This window comes from Gossypium raimondii, chromosome 13, assembly GCF_025698545.1.
Source record: "Gossypium raimondii isolate GPD5lz chromosome 13, ASM2569854v1, whole genome shotgun sequence".
Taxonomy (NCBI): domain Eukaryota; kingdom Viridiplantae; phylum Streptophyta; class Magnoliopsida; order Malvales; family Malvaceae; genus Gossypium; species Gossypium raimondii.
This window is the reverse complement of record NC_068577.1, coordinates 732,107-748,674: the sequence shown is the minus strand read 5'-3', so window position 1 is coordinate 748,674 and position 16,568 is coordinate 732,107. Positions and strand designations below refer to the sequence as shown.

General features: G+C 31.8%; 3 protein-coding genes across 12 annotated transcripts; 1 reads left to right on the top strand and 2 right to left on the bottom strand.

Moving 5' to 3' along the window:
- On the bottom strand, nt 1–3,349 carry LOC105784331 (hypothetical protein). Its single transcript, XM_012610186.2, has 7 exons — nt 3,186–3,349; nt 3,016–3,091; nt 1,035–1,118; nt 897–936; nt 696–764; nt 465–574; nt 1–363 (listed from the first exon to the last, which is right to left on the bottom strand). Exons 1-7 carry the CDS (start codon nt 3,301–3,303, stop codon nt 225–227), a joined length of 636 nt encoding a protein of 211 aa, XP_012465640.1. The 5' UTR covers nt 3,304–3,349; the 3' UTR covers nt 1–224.
- Nucleotides 3,350–4,494: 1,145 nt separating this feature from the next.
- Nucleotides 4,495–7,340, bottom strand: LOC105783965 (uncharacterized). Of its 10 annotated transcripts, none has more exons than XM_052626912.1 (4): nt 7,220–7,280; nt 5,382–5,922; nt 4,801–4,999; nt 4,495–4,718 (listed from the first exon to the last, which is right to left on the bottom strand). In XM_052626912.1, the coding sequence occupies exons 3-4, from the start codon at nt 4,966–4,968 to the stop codon at nt 4,647–4,649; spliced, it is 240 nt and encodes a 79-aa protein (XP_052482872.1). In that variant the 5' UTR covers nt 4,969–4,999; nt 5,382–5,922; nt 7,220–7,280; the 3' UTR covers nt 4,495–4,646. The 10 variants fall into 10 exon arrangements, with proteins under 10 accessions (XP_052482872.1, XP_052482876.1, XP_052482873.1 ...); XM_052626916.1 differs by having other exon boundaries at nt 5,815–5,922; XM_052626913.1 differs by having other exon boundaries at nt 5,819–5,922.
- A 521-nt stretch (nt 7,341–7,861) lies between these two features.
- Nucleotides 7,862–14,080, top strand: LOC105783268 (chaperone protein dnaJ 10). Its single transcript, XM_012608620.2, has 10 exons — nt 7,862–8,085; nt 8,729–8,788; nt 9,657–9,739; nt 9,857–10,016; nt 11,007–11,136; nt 11,758–11,916; nt 12,139–12,317; nt 12,413–12,493; nt 12,567–12,728; nt 13,605–14,080. The coding sequence occupies exons 1-10, from the start codon at nt 7,999–8,001 to the stop codon at nt 13,704–13,706; spliced, it is 1,203 nt and encodes a 400-aa protein (XP_012464074.1). The 5' UTR covers nt 7,862–7,998; the 3' UTR covers nt 13,707–14,080.
- Nucleotides 14,081–16,568: the final 2,488 nt, after the last annotated feature.

Below are 16,568 nucleotides of genomic sequence, written 5' to 3'. Positions count from 1 at the left end.
TTGGCTTAAGCTAAGCATTTTCATATTGGCATAATGCAAAATTTAGTTCGTATGTTTACATTTTTTATCAATTTAATCCTTATTCTTTTTAGCGGAAATGTTGATTAAAATCTCAAGATTAACACGTGATCAGAATAGAAAAAAGTTTAACAACATGAAATTTGATATGAATATAACTAAGAATATGACATCGAGACGGACTTGCATACAGTCGATTTGTAGCATCATCCGGTAGGAGGATCCTTTCCGAACCCCATTAAAGCATGAGTTACGAACATCGAACCCCTACGAGTCAGTTCAATCATTCGGCCGACACACGGAAGCTTAACTGTTTCTCTATTCCGAAGAGGCTTCTTATCCCACCTAAAAACAAAAGGTAAATCACTCATTGACGGTAACTAAAATCGAAACCTGAGAGTCAAGCTACCAACAATTATCAGCGAGATAGGACTAAACGTGCGTACCAATCTTCGTGACGAACAACTTTTCCGTCCTTAACATACAACCTGATCAATGATATCATATCTATGTTTCTTCCCAAGAACTTGTATTGTTGTTTGTTGTCAACTAATACCTGCAAATTATTATGCACAGCTCTCAAACCTTTAGCCATCCATATCATCGATAAATTTGGAAAAAAAAAAAGAAAAAGGAAACGGATAAAAAATTCAACGAAGCATGTATAAATTTCAAACCTCATGCTTTCCGGCTGAAATTTCTTTTTCAGTGATGCTATATTCAACGATTCTTGATTCACTAAAAACCTGATAAGAAAAAACAAGTTACGATTACATCAGCGGTGACAATCAGAATCAATCATTACAAATACTGAATTGAATATCTTTCAGATAATGAATAGAAAGATCGAGAAATAATAAGTGATAGAGTGATGAAACCTTAGAAAGCGAATAAAATGATGATTTGATTTGTTTCACTCTGTAGAAACAAACGGAATCATTACATAAGAAAATGATCAATCCTAAACACGATCATAAATTCACTTTGAATGAAAATTTTCAACATTTAATACTAACCCATGAGCACACATGAGAGGGTCTTCAAAAGAAGCGTCCGCAGCATATATTTCAAAGTCGCTTGGTGTGGCACGAGATCCATATCTAAACCAAAATATATAAGAACAAGAAGTTTATATTTTCATTCAATATGGTCCTGCCATTCACTTAAATACTTACACAAATGGAATTTTTGGAACGAAAACTAGTAAATATTAATTGGTAGTGGTGAAGAAACATGACCTGGAGATCAACATTAATTTCAGTCCCTGAATTCTTAGTAATTTATAAAATATGTAATAAGTTTTGTATTTTTAAAATTTTGAAATTTAGTTTTGTACTTTTATTTTCATAAATTTAATTTTTCTAACTTCGGATTTTAAAATTTAGATTCAACTGTTAACACTATTAATTTTTTTTGGTTAAATTCAGTTAATTGCAACTTCATTTTTTAATTACATGGCTACCAAGTGAATATTTTTTATTTCAGAATGTCACACCAACAAATTTATCAAAAAAATTAACAGTATTAATAATTGAATCTAAATTTTGAAATATGAAAAATAAAAAAATCAAATTCTTGAAAATAGAAGTATAATGACTAAATTTCAAAATTTTGAAAAATATAAAGATTTATGACATATTTTTAAGCATACATAACTATTAAAAAGATAAAATTATCATTTCACCTTATTTATAATATATTTATTGTATAAAAGAAATTATTTATTGATAGTCATATTGGTACCAGTGACATAGTGAATCATGTCAATTGTAGAGCAATGGTAAATTTGATAATATTCGCTTTGGGAGGTTCCATTGCCATCCTATATGGGACTTATTACAGTAAAAGTACTATGGAAGTCACTATATTTGGAGTCAGATTGTATTTAGCTCCTCTATTAAAAAAATTGACAAATTCGTCTATTTCTGTTAGATCAAAGAGCAAATTGGTCTTTTTATTAAAATTCTATCTATTTTTATGATTGAAAATTGGTTTATGTACATCAACATGAGGTATACATGGCACGCCATGTGTCACTATTCAGTTATTTTGTCATTCATATCAGTTTTTAACTATACAAATAAATTAATTTTTAACAGAAATGGTTAATTTGCTCCTTAATCTAACGTGCCGAGACTAATTTGCTTAATTTGTAAGTAGATGGGACAAAATGAAGTCTTCCTCTTGGGCTTTACTTGGTAGAGTAAAAGAAAATTTAAATGATGGAAAACTGAAGAGATAGATGACTAGAAGGATAGAAAGCATTTGCTTTGTAGGAAAGATAGAAAAATAGAAAAAAAAATATTTTCTTTCCACCTATTGCTTAGTAGAAGTGAAAAATAGAAGGAAATAAAATAAAATATTTTAAAAATACATAATTTTGAATTAATCTACACATTTGTCTCATTTTCTCACCTCTCATTAATTGGAACAATTGATTTTTATGCATTACGGTGAAAAATTATTTATTTTCTTATTTTCTTTGCTCTCTTTCTTTCTACTTTTCCTTTCGTTTTTTTATCTCTTCCACCCAATCAAGAACACATTTAAATTTTACTCGGTAAAATGGGTAGAAAACTAGAAATATGAAAAATGAAAAAAAAAATTTTAAAAATACATAATTTTAAACTAGCATACCATCCTATTTTCTTTCCCCTCGCTTTGTTCTTAACAAAGCACAATCTAAATTTGTTTTCCTCCCACTTTCCGCTCTCTCCTCTTATCTCTCCATTTTTCCACTCAACAAAGTACAGTTTTAGTGCCAATTTTCCGTGATTATTTTACCGACTTATAGAAGGTGAATGATTAATGTAGCGAAGTAAATGTTCATACATCTTTGCTCTTAGTAGTTTAATATGCTGAGATTATGGATCGATTTGGGTACAGAAACAAAATCAGACGACTTCAATTTTCAAACTGTTTTTGTTTTATAGTTTATATAAATAAATTGCAGCAACAGTTTAAAAGGAAAATCAATGAAGTTGAGAGAAAACTAACAAGTTAAGAAGGTGAGGCATTATATCGTCGGATACACGCTTCACGTTGGTTGGATTGGATTCACATGCTTCTTTGCCTTTACAAAAAGAAAACCCATAATTCATATATCAGTAAACACAAGAATTATAGATGATATATGAAAGAAGAAGATCAGGAAAAGAGAGAGAAACCTTCAGAGTGTTGCGGATTCTCCATGGAAAATTCTGAGATTCTCTTGGCCGCCAAACGGCAATTGAACAATGGAGAAGGCAATTTTGACAAGTAATATGGAACATGAGAGATGGCCATGGTTTCTGACACGGAGACGTGGCAGGAGCTTCTCCATTAGCGTGGTTTTTCTTTTTTTACGTTAGTAGAGTCGGTGGGGACACTCGATCCACTTCTTAATGGTTGAATACCCGCTAAATAATTAATGAATTATTTTAAAAAATTCGTCCTTTTTAAGTAATTTAATTATTTGAAATTTTTATTTAAGTTATTAGATTAATTTTTAAAAAATTTGATTAACGAGTTTTAAATAATAATTTAATGATCGATATAATGGATCATTATTTATCAACCAATAGAATAATATAATTTAAATTCAAGTCAATCTAGCAATTAATGTTGAAAATTAAAAATAAAACTATTTAGACGTTGATTCACAGATTTGTGATGTTCAAAATTATTTCATAAAAAAATTATAAAAGAGAAAATGCAGAAGACCTTTGGTGCAAACGCAGCAAGTAGAGAAAATCAAATCAAATAATATTAATTTTAACAATCAATGATTTAAATGAAAACTTTCAAATAATTTAAAAATATTTTGTATATTTTAAAATTAAATGGCCAAATTATAAATTTATTAATAATTTAATGACTAATTTTACTTTTTTGGTTGGTTTAAATTTACAATGGTTAGTTTAAATCTATATATCTATAATGTGCCAGATGAGTTGGTATTAACTGAATATTAATTCAATTAGAAATTGACTAAAATCTCTTTTAAATTGTAGTAAATATTTTTACGAGGATAAAAGCTAAATCGTCATTTGTGTCAAGATTTTGCTATTAATCCATTAAATACATGAGTTAACTGCTATGTTTTTTCTTCATCCTTACACTTTTAATTTTAAAATTTCACACAAGTGACAACAATTAAATCCATTCGCTGGTATTTTCATAATTAAACATGTGAAAATAACAAGTTGACATTACATTTTACACGTGATAACATAATTGCTGCATAAAATGTTTAGCAATAACATAGTTTAATGAATGTAACAACTATCGCTTAGTCATGACTGAAATTTTAAAATTCATTAAATACAAGAAATAAAATGACCAAATTAAACTACGTGGACTAAATCCACAGCTTATACATCATACAGGAACTAATAGCAAAAACTTAACCTAAAAAATATGATTTGCCCCTCTATTTGTCACAAACTATACTGAAACCAAAATTCATTTACAGTGGAACGAACATAGTAAGACATATAATAAAAAAAGCAAATATTGATAACCAAATTTCAAACGACAAAAGAGGTATTTGATGAACATATGATCAAAAAGTACCAAAGGCTTTGTTTTAAATAAAGGGTAAACCAAATCATGCTACTACATATCATGCTATTAAAGATGAACATACTTTATTTTGATACTGTTGTTTCCTTTGATTCAGCAGCATTCCTTTCAGCTACAATTTTTGACATTCCAAACATCTGGAAAAAAGAAAAAATAAACCAAAAACTGAACTTTAGCCAAATGTACAATGGGAGCGAAACAAAAAACAAAGGAAAGAACCTTTTGGATGGTCTTCTTAAAGCAAGTTTTATGCTCATCCATTGATGCATTAACAAACTCGTCAATGTGATCCTTCAAGTCTTCAAGGAAGGTGGCTTCTTCATTCTTTTTCTTTCTACATGAAGCCATCGTCGCTTGTTTCTCGGCCTGGCTCTTTTGTGTTTCCATTCTTTCTCTTTTAATCGTTAAGCCTCTGTAACTAACATAATAACAGTAAATAAGCATCCACCAACAAAAAGATGTTTCGAAGTAACGAAAAATCTTCAGAAATTTTTATTCAACCATTTCAACTAATGGAGCAAACAAAGAACAAAGTACCATAGCTATTTGTAAACATATTTTTTCTATTTTCTATGGGTTTAGCCATAGCAAAGAATATCAGCAACTAAGGCCAAATACTTCAACAATTCAGGTAAGAACCACAGACCAGAGTAGTTGGGGGAAACTATAACATGGCAAAATTATTTCATTCACCTATATCAAATTTTGATAATTAACTGATGCAAATTTCAAATTTTGAATTCTAAGGTATGTTAGATAACATCAAACCAAGCTAAAATTCAAAGCATTCGAGCCAAAACCTTTTCAAAAATTGAACGTGAGAAGAGATTTGTGGACATGGCGGACAGGATCGCTTACCTGCAGTATGCTAAAGCCTCTACAAAAGATAATTTACAAAACGTTCGAAACAGAATGATCAAATAAGGACAAGCACTATACTAACATATACATTCCAACTATAACCAGAATAGCTCGAAACATAAATTGTTCTATACAATATGGCATGTTTATAGGCCTTATCTAACCTTACAATTAAATATACAAAAAGTTACAACCTAATATGGTATGCTTATGTGCCATGATCTTCAGTTTTAGTACAAGATACAAAAAGTTAGAACCCTTTATCGCATGCTTATATGTCACTATCTCATCCTACAGTTACATATACAAAAAGTTACAAGAACCTATCACAATGACCATAATCATTTAGTGGATAGAAATAAATCTTCAAACCTACGCTGATCTCCTAGAAAGTAGCAAACTTAAAACTTGAGCAGTTGCGTTGTATGATCAGGAATTTTGCTTAATCTCGCTCATCTTCTGTTGAGCCTTCAATTTCACCTAAAGCCACGCCCAATTGTTGGACCTTTTCAAGAATGAACATTTCAAGGCCACTGCTCCTACTTAACTCATGGCCAACTATGCCAACATTTTTAGGCAACAATATGACAGCAGTAATAATTGAAATCACCAGAAATAGGTTGACTAAAAAACATTTTTCTTCTTTGAAAATAGGTGCTTGAAGAGAAAGAAAGCAAATGTATAGCAGAATATTCAGGTTAGTGGATTTAGAATGATACAATATTTTTTGCCTTTCTTTACATTTTCATGAAGGAAATGCTTCATTTAATAACTGAGAGAGATAGTTAGATATAGGGGTGTAAATGACACACTGATACTCACAAGCTATTTGAGTTCAACTTGAAAAAACTTCGAACTTGATTCGGCAATTATCGAGCTGAGCTCAAGCTATCGATTGAGCTGAATTCCAGCTTAATAATACTTGACTCGAACAGCTCACGAGCCTTATTGAACTTTTCATATTTTTTATATTATTAAATTACATTATTGCCCTTAATATATATTATTAACCTTAAGCTTAATCATCGAGCTGAGCTCGAGCTTAAGCACAAAATTAGTAAACTTGCTTAATTGAGCACGAACTCGAGTAGCTCAATTATGTCTCAAGCCGAGCCCGAGCTTAAAAGTAGGTGTTTGATCGAGCTCGAGCCGAGTATCTAATAAATTTTTGTGACTTATTTGTCACAAAATATATCAGAATATTATATTTCAATGAAAAAGAGAAAACCGAGTAACTTAGGGTATAAATTGACTACAAAGAGCAACTAATTAATCCAAATAAAAAACATTAAACTTATTCATCCCAATCTAATCAAATAATATGCAGTTTAAATTTTTTGTTTTCAATACAAAAATCATTCACCCAAATTCAATTGGAACAATTCAATTACTTGCTCTAACTCTTACCATCGATGTAACAATACAAAATCAAGTAATTAACAAAGCTAATTGAAGTGAACTCAATAGGATTACAAAACAACTCATTTAGAGTTTCGAAGAAAGCTACAAATTCAAAGTTGAAAAACATGCTAGGTTATTTCGCGTTTTCAAGATTACATCTTTCAGAAATAGATAACGCATACGTTCGATTTTGTTAAAAAGTTTCCATCAAAGAATTCAAAAGACCAGTCAGCCGCAAAGAGAAGCTACAAGGAAAGCAAAGGCTTTTCTTTAAATCAAAGGCCACCAATTACCAGAAATCTTTTCAAATAATAAAATAAATACAAAAATCGAATCAAAGCAAAGGAACCGAGAAAAGAAAATCTAGAAATCAAACCTGCAAATAGGAGAACACCAAATGAAATGTAAGGCCTAGAAGGAGAGAGCTCTGTTCTAGACCTGAGAGATTCTTTTTTCTCTTTTTAAATTTATATACCGAGATTTTTTTAATTAATTGCATCATACATGTTCAAACTATGAGTCTCATTTTAAATTGGTCCTTAAACTTTAAAACATTACGATTACATATCAAATAATCAATATTATATTAATAAGGTCGTTTTTATTAAAATATTTAATTTATCTGTTAAATGAAACGTTAGATCTTATTATGTGAAATAACTTAAAATAAAAATTTAAATAAAAATAAATATTGCAAAATTGAATATTGTAAACATAGTAAAAAGACAACTAATTGAGTTTAACCATACAGATTTAACTGTAACTGTTTGAATGAAGTCTAAAATTTCAAAAATTGAAAAGTAAAGAGGCTAAAATTGACCATTTTGAGGTGTAAGGACTAAATATACTATTTTCGTAAAGTACAGAGACTAATAGCAAAATTTAACCAAAAATCAGCGGCGGGTTGAAGGTTAGTCAACGCTAAAGAATCAAAGGGGTCAGCGCGTGGAGTTACGTCGAATACGCGGCTTTAGATTTTGTATACTACGTTTCCTCCATTATTTTTCTTTTTTACCTCATTTCCATCGAAATTAATATTATCTTTATTTTTCCCCAAAAATAAAGACTACTGTATTTCTTTAAAAAGAAGTCGATTGAAAGTTTTGTAGTAGAGAAAAAGAAAAAGAGAACACTGCAAGTTGTCGTCGATCGGGAATGGTGAAGGAGACGGAGTACTACGATGTTCTAGGGGTCAGCCCTTCTGCTACAGAGGCTGAAATCAAGAAAGCTTATTACATCAAGGTGGTTTATTTCTCTCTCCTCAGCTTAATTAGGTTTTTATTTTTGCAGTTTTAATGTTTGTAGATCCGTTTGAAAATTATCTTTGATCTTAATAATCAGAGTTACCTTTACGTATGATCATCTTTTTTCAGCTAGATTAGGTCATCTTTTTTCAGATTTAATGGTGGTAGAGACTAGAGAGGGACGAAGCCTGAAACTTTTTTTTATTGCGGACCAGAATTAAACTATAACTTTTTGTGAGGGGTCAAAATGTAGTTTTACTATTAAGTTGTAAATTTATAATTTTTGGAGGGACTAAACTACTAATATTTCACCATTTTTGGAAATATAGAATTGAGTTATAAATTCTTTTTGGGGATAAACTGGAACTTTATTTTGTATTAACTTTAAAATTTATAAATTTGGAGGGACTAAACTAGCATTTCACTATTTTGGGGCCTAGGCAGTGCCTGCCCCTGGCGCTGTCCCTGCTGGTAGATCCGTCTGAAAAAATCCCTACCCTTAATGTCGATTTCTCTGGCAGTTATTTACTCGGTCCTAAGAATTTTCGCTATGGTCTTTATTTAGCGTTTAACTTTTCAGTTTATGGTGCATGGTCTTTTAAGATAAAAGCTTTACACTTTTTTTATTTATTTGTATGCAGGCACGGCAGGTTCACCCTGATAAAAACCCCAATGATCCTCTAGCAGCACAGAATTTTCAGGTAAGTCCTACATTTTTTTATATGTTCAGCAGTTATCACATAGAAAATTTGATGGTTAAAATAATGGGTTCATCTTCTAGTAGTCTGTTGTTAGTATTTGCAATTAGTATCATCCCTACCTGCAAATCACATTCAGCATCACAAACTCGTGTGACACTGCCAAAGCTGGTACGACTTTCTATATGCCATTTATTTAAGAGCAGAATAAAGTAGACTGTGTTTGGAAAATGGAATTCTCATCAGGAAGGCCATGCGTTGTAACATGAATACCGTTAATCTATTTACAGTTTTTTACGCTTGTGTAAATGGCTGTTTTGTATCACGTAACTCCATAATTTGTGTGCTTTGTACTCTTGAAGAAATAAAAGGTCAATTTAAACCTCAAAATGAAGTTCAATTTCTGCATAACTTCTTTTTTGGACTTTTACTTAAAAGTTCTATTGTCATAATCGAGCCAGAATTAATCACCTTCATTATCAAGTCACAAATTGTTTAGTTGTCTGCTATTGTTTTTAAAATTCTTGAAAGCTGTTTGCGTAAAGAATAATTATCCTGTCTCTGAATCTTAGTGTTCTTGTTGAACAATGACAACAAACCTAAGCCCTTTTGCACCATACAAGGTTAGCAGTATGAATTATATTATTTTTAATATGCTTTAATTAAGACCATATGGAAATATCCTCAGTAAGAGCAAAAAACTGAAGACCAAAATTATTTAACCATACAGTTATATAGTCAGTCTTCTGAATATTGTATCAGGTATAGCTGCTTCAGTTTTTATCCTTGTCGTGTTCATTGTATCTGTTCTTGACCTCAATATTGGTTCTGAATCTTTCTTGAGAATTCTTATTTTTTAAGTTCTGCTCAGGTGTTGGGAGAGGCCTACCAAGTATTAAGTGATCCGACACAACGACAAGCATATGATGCCTATGGGAAATCAGGAATCTCGGCGTTAGTTTCCTCTTTTTATTCTATTAATTTATAAATCTCTATGTTCATAGGCTGTCTAAAAAAATTTAAAAGTATAATTCTCTATGGATTTTATTTGATGGCTTTGTTTACTTGCAGTGAAGCAATTATAGATCCTGCAGCGATATTTGCAATGCTTTTTGGTAGTGAACTTTTTGAGGAATATATAGGACAGCTTGCTATGGCATCAATGGCTTCACTAGACATTTTTACAGACAGGGAGCAAGTTGATCCTAAAAAGTTGCAGGAGAAAATGAAGGTAAGAGCTCTTATTTATGCATGTAGATAATAGAGACTTGTATAAAGAATTTCTTCAATTGTGATAGGGCGACTTATTGACCTAAGAAATAGGGAAATCAAAGTCTCAATTCAATAAACAATGAATTGTTTGAACCTCGGATTGAAATTGTTTTATTGTTGTAAGGTTGTTGCGTGTCAAGTATAGCACTGCTGTCAGTTTATGTAACTCAATCATTGTAATTCATGGACACCGAAATATAGTAGAGGGGCAAAACTAGTTTTGAGTAGCTTTGAGTTTACAAGGTTCCAAAAAAACACCCTGAAACTTTTGTAAGGCGACACACACCTACATCCTACATAGATTTTTAAGAGATGTATATATTTTTATTTTTTCTTGGGGGGCAGGGGTGTCGTATCTTAATCTATTTTCTGAAAAGACAAACATGCTTTGATATCTCATGTGATCTAGGTTTGAGAGAATATTTGGTTGAATAAGTCACAAAACATGGAATTGATTCTTTAATAATAGAGATATTTTTCTCGTTTTAATTGCCAGTGAGGTGCTACTGAATTTATTACAAGTCGGTATTACCATCCCATAGCTTCCACCTTCTTGTTCTTGACCTCCATGCATGGTTTTCCTGAGATAATAAAAGTAAAAAGAAGCAGGTGTTAAAGTTAATTTTGTCATGTATTATTTAAACATCAGCATTTATAAGGCAATGCATATCTTGATAGTTATAAGAAATTGATCAACTTACAGTAGATAAATTATTCTTAGTATTATGATGGATTGTTGGTTTGATTTTGTTTTTATTTATTTATTTATTTTATTCATTGATGTTGAGTTCTCTTTTACCAACTGATAAAATCTTATCCCCTGGTCCTCATAATCAGTGCAATGTAATACAATCTTTTCATAGGTGGAACAAGCATTTGCTAATTGCTATGGCTTCCCCTTGTACATACCACAGATATTATAAACCTTTTCCAAATGTTCTGGCTATAGGTTGTTCAGAAGGAGAGAGAAGAAAAGCTTGCACAAATACTGAAAGATCGACTAAATCAATATGTGCAAGGAAGCAAAGAGGACTTTGTTAATCACGCGGAAGCTGAAGTGTCGAGGCTCTCTAATGCAGGTAGTTTCCTGTTCTCTGAAAATGATGCATTAGGGTAAGAGAAAACTGGAAATCTTTTTTCATTTTCTTGGATGAATTTCTACATATTAACAATGAAACATCTTCATGATTCTCAGCACTCCTATTATTTGGCCTTTTGAAATTTGCATTAATGACCAAAGTGAGCAGCCTTTAGTACCAAATTGAAGATAAAATTAACTGATTTATGCTCTTCAACTGTTTTGCCTTTTTTAATATCAGTTGAACCTAGCATTTTGGGCTCCAATTTTTCTAGTCCACGCATGCGTAATTATAAAATTTGATGATTTAATCTAGTTCAGGATGATTTCAAATGGTTTTCCAATTTGAAACCCTTGTATACATGCACGCATTACACACACAAAGGGCAACTTTAGTGTCATTTTGGTGTGAACTTGAGAGTCATTAGTGGGGTGCTTTCATGAAAGTTCAAAAACTGGTGATTGAAACTGGATACAGTGGCTTACAATTCTTAGTTAGGATAGGTATATCTATTTTGTATGTCTTGCTACTCTTCTTTCCTCATGACCTTTATTTTTTGTTGGATGTTTGATCGTATAATTGATTTTCTCTTCTGACTGATTTGTGATATATGTTTTACAGCTTATGGTGTTGATATGTTGAATACAATTGGTTATATATATGCAAGGCAAGCAGCAAAAGAGCTTGGGAAGAAAGCGATATACTTGGGTGTGCCATTCATTGCTGAGTGGTTTAGAGACAAAGGCCATTATATTAAATCCCAAGTAACAGCAACTACAGGTTACCAAATGCTGCTAAATTTGATTATTAGTACACAATGATTATGTTTTGTTGATAGCTCTTTGATTTTGTACTGCTGTGGTGCTGCCTGACTAAGGATGGGTCTTTTGCGGAATCCTTAACAAAGATAACATCAATTGCACCGTTAATGTTTCTTACAAATAACATTCCTTTTGTTGGAAAAGATGTGTGCTTAACCATTTCCTAGCCTTCTCGGTTTAGGTGCAATTGCTTTACTTCAGCTTCAGGAGGAAATGAAGAAGCAGCTTAGTGCAGAAGGAAACTACACTGAGGAGGAGCTTGAAGAGTACATGCAATCTCACAAGGAGATACTGACTGATTCCTTATGGAAGCTTAATGTAGCTGACATAGAAGCTACTCTTTCTCGTGTTTGTCAAATGGTTGTTTCACTTGTTTCTTCTTTTACGGCTGTTAGATGACACTGATTTCAATATTTGTTATATATTTCCAGTAATCTATCAAACCTTTGTTTTAGGTTCTCCAAGATGGCAATTGCAAAAGGGAAGAACTTCGAGCACGAGCAAAAGGGTTGAAAACCTTGGGTAGAATCTTCCAGGTGTGCATATTTTTTTTTTGTTTACTTTCCTTTTTTCATTTGAAACCTTCATGATTTTATGGTATGAATGTAGAGGGCCAAGTCTGCCAATGGAAGTGAGAGTGAAACTGTTGAAAGCAGTAATACAGTACATACATTGGATGGAAGTGAACCGAGCTATGACAGCAGTTCTCTTAATGCATCATCAAGATCTCTAAACCAGGAAGAGTTATCTCGTTCTACATTTGCGTCACAGGTATGATTATTATGCTGATCAATGTACACTTTATTCTATCCATGTAAACATGGACCCTTTCATGCATTTCATCATATGGCATTATAACTGCTCAAGATTAGCTGTTACCGGTAAAAGTACTATGAAGGTGTATTAGAAGTCTGATTGCATTTTGCCCCTTCTGCTCAAAAAATGGTAAGTTACTCCCTATACTTTAGATCAAAGAGCAATCAGGTCCTTCTGTTAGAAATTTTATCCATTTTTACTAGTAAAAATTGGTCCCTGTACGTCAGAATGAGGTGCATGTGACATTCCAGGTGTAATTGTTTGGTTATTCTGTCAGCCACACTATTTTTTAACAGTAGAAATGGATGAAATTTTTAGCCAAAGGATCAGTTTGCTTTTTGTTCTAACGTACAGGTACTAATTTGCCTATTTTTTAAGTAAAAGGGGCAAGGGGCTTCTGTGGTACTTTTACCGCTGTTACCTACCTGGGATATAAGCAGGCAAGCAAAAGTATCTGATTTTATCAGGTGATGTGTTTCTTCTTTGAATGACTCACTGCAATAAATAGCCACACAGAATCTGGGAACTTTAAGATCTATCTTCACAAGACCTTTGGATTTTAGACTCAAATTTCCGAACCAAACTAACTTGAGCGGTACATAAGATGTAAAGTTTTGAAAAGAGACAAATACTGAACTTTTTTAATTTCCAGAAATACCCCGAATATGTCCCTTTTCACTTGTTAGGGGACGGGAAATGAAGGTGAATGCTAGAGAATCAAATTTTCTTTCTCACCAATGTTACTGCTGTTCTTACGTGGTTTGACTGGCTTCTTTTCTTTTCAAACATTATTTCTTTTTCTGACTTATTTGAAACAATTTGACATTGTAGAGCCCTTATGTGGAGGCCCCTAACTTTGTGGATACTCAGTTCACCTACAACTTTCCAAGGCCAACAGCACCACCTGGTGCGCAAAGGACATCCTTGAATTAGCCGCGAATGAGGTGGTTCATCCCTAAAGGTGCGTGCTTTGTATTCTACAGCTACCATATTTGTGGATGCAGCTGTCACAGGTATTTGAATGTCATATCATATTTGTTCAGGCATACTTGTCTCCGAGTGATCTGATCATTATGTGTTATTGTGTTTAATATATTTAATTATTTATGACAGATTAGATCTATATGTATAGAGTGAAAGAAAGATGGTTGTAGAATATAGGTATTTCCATTTCACAGTTAGGCTTAGATTGCCTTTTTTTTTTAATTTGCATTTGTTGTGTTGTGGTTTTACACTGTAAATTAGTACATACACCTTTTGACATCCTTATTATTTGAAACAGAGTGTCGAATATTGACTTTGTGATACATCATATTAGCAATATTATTTATTTAATAACATAGTACCAATATAGTAATAAGGTTGAAATACTAAAAGCCTTTGTATTCTTTAAGGTAAGCTTTCTGTTCCTTTTTCCTAAACAATGGCTCCTTAACATGAGAAAGGATCGTATGAAATAGGAATATTATCCATTTTCAATAATTTAATGTCACATCAACAGTTTCATCCTGAATTTCAAGATTTTTATTTGAATCTGATTTTTTTCAAGATGAAAATGCTGATGTGGCATTAAACTACAGATGACGTGACGTCCCTGATTCATACAATCTTTTTCCCCTTACCATACTCTTTCTATTAGTGTCAATGTTATACAAATTATTACAGCTTTTTGTAATAGTTTGTGTTGCTGAGTAATGTTATGCAAAATATTACAGGATTTATAATAATTTGTGATATCGGAGAATGTTGTATAATTATACAAAGCATTACAAGTGTCGTAGTTATTCGTGATCTTTCCTGGATGATGTTAAATGATGCTAAGTTATTCTATGATATGAATTTCAATTTCTTCATATGACTATAAGTGAGGATATTAATATGAATTAAAATTTTATTTTAATTTCTTATGGTATATATAATATATTAGATTTTGTGTGTTCATGTTGTATTTATATTTTACATTAAAATTGCCTTAAATTGAAATGTTTTTCATAATTATAAGATTAACAAAATTGCAATCTCATCGAACATGTTTTGCTATTCCGTCATTATTCTCGTGCTCACATGTGTAGCTATAATAATATATAATGCTTTTGCTTTCTTCATCTCATTTCCTAATGCAACTTAAATAGTTTTTAAAAATAAGTTAATATATATTTAAGGCATAAAAATAAGAGGTTTCTTTGTAAAACTAGAAAACTAAGAACGGGGGAAGCATTATGACATTCATTAATGATGGGAAAAATTGTAAAACTAGCGTGTGTGTATTCAGATTATGGATTTGGAGGTGCAAATTGATGATGATGAGCGTGAAAAAGAGATTGGAAAATTTGGAAGGGTTAAAAAATGGAAATATGAAAGTTCTATATTTTGTTTTCATTCGTCAAAGACGGAAAAATAAAAATTAAAAGTGAATTTTTATCCATTGATTGAGTTAGAAAAATGGAAGAAAGAAAATAAATTTTTTTAAAACAAGTAGTTTAAAATCAATTTGCATCTCTTTTCTATTTTCTCGATTTATCATTCTAATTTGGAATTTTTTGTTTTTATATTACGGTGAAAAAGTAGTCATATTTCTTGGGTTATTAAAGAAATATGTTGGTATATGCCGATTTTAAGAGATGGGTGACACGTGTTGAAAATATACCCTATTAGATGTGTTTTCATTAAAATGAAGATATATAATGTCACCCCCTACAATTCTACCATTTTATGTACAATAGGGTTATTTGATACCATATATTTCTTCGTCGATAGTGTTACAAACAACGTTAGAATAATTGTTCTTTAGAGGTGAGTCATATTCGAAACCACTTATTAATACAATCAATGATATACGATGGCAACTTTAGATGCAAATGCAATTTAGCACGGAAGAACGAGATGAATATAATGTTGGAGATCAAGATCAATGATCAAAATGAAGATTTAGGTGGAGGTGGAGATGGAGATTAAGATAATGAGCCGGAACTCCAACCATGATGAAATCTTACAAGATGAAATCTTTCTTGTACGTGACACCCACTGAGTTGTAGCACACATTTGGCCTGACGACGGAGATGATTTTTTTTATTTTAAATTGTTGTCATGTACATCTTCATTTAGTTTGTTAACTTTTGATTTGCGTTGTATTTTTACATTAATAATCTACTTATTTACATTTTATCAGAAATTTTTTTATTTTATGTTTATTTAAAAAATGAATAAATTATTTGTTTGCTTGTATTACATTTTTACATCAATAATATATTTATTTATATTTTATTAAAAGAATATTTGTTTTTATTGTATTTTTACATCAGTAATCTAATAATTAAAAAAAATATTTGTTAACTTTTGATGCTTGCCCGACTATTATAAATCGCGTCTCATCCTCTTATGTTTGGACGGAATGTTTACTGGTCCATAGGTAATGGCAGAAGCATGAGTTTCTGGGAGGACGTTTGGTTGTCGGCTTTAGGACCTCTTGCTGCTCATTGTGTCTCACCTGACTTGATTTAAAGACAACTTTGAGTACGAGACTTGGTTGACGAGGACGGAAATTGGAGATGGGATTTTCTGAGGAATGTACTTCCGGAAGGAGTCTTATGTCATATTGCAGGTATATCTCCATCAGATGCCAATAATGGGGAGGATGTTTGCGTCTGGACAGACACTGCTACTGGAGTTTGCACGGTGGCAAACGCATATCAGTTACTTGTGCGTATAATTTAGAGCCAAAGGACTCGAACTGGTCCCTAACATGGAAATTTGGTAGATCTCAAGGAGTACGACTTTTCCTATGATTATTATTGC

What these genes read in the sequence shown, in the direction of transcription:
- LOC105783268 (XM_012608620.2), top strand. Translation starts at nt 7,999, where the DNA reads ATGGTGAAGGAGACGGAGTACTACGATGTTCTAGGGGTCAGCCCTTCT. An exon ending in GTCGAGGCTCTCTAATGCAG is followed by an intron (nt 11,137 to 11,757) that starts GTAGTTTCCTGT and finishes TATGTTTTACAG; the next exon opens with CTTATGGTGTTGATATGTTG. An exon ending in GTTCTACATTTGCGTCACAG is followed by an intron (nt 12,729 to 13,604) that starts GTATGATTATTA and finishes TTGACATTGTAG; the next exon opens with AGCCCTTATGTGGAGGCCCC.
- LOC105783965 (XM_012609692.2), bottom strand. Translation starts at nt 4,968, where the DNA reads ATGGAAACACAAAAGAGCCAGGCCGAGAAACAAGCGACGATGGCTTCA. An exon ending in TTAAGAAGACCATCCAAAAG is followed by an intron (nt 4,719 to 4,800) that starts GTTCTTTCCTTT and finishes TCTTTTTTCCAG; the next exon opens with ATGTTTGGAATGTCAAAAAT.
- LOC105784331 (XM_012610186.2), bottom strand. Translation starts at nt 3,303, where the DNA reads ATGGCCATCTCTCATGTTCCATATTACTTGTCAAAATTGCCTTCTCCA. An exon ending in GAATCCGCAACACTCTGAAG is followed by an intron (nt 3,092 to 3,185) that starts GTTTCTCTCTCT and finishes CTTTTTGTAAAG; the next exon opens with GCAAAGAAGCATGTGAATCC. An exon ending in ATGCCTCACCTTCTTAACTT is followed by an intron (nt 1,119 to 3,015) that starts GTTAGTTTTCTC and finishes ATTTTGGTTTAG; the next exon opens with ATATGGATCTCGTGCCACAC.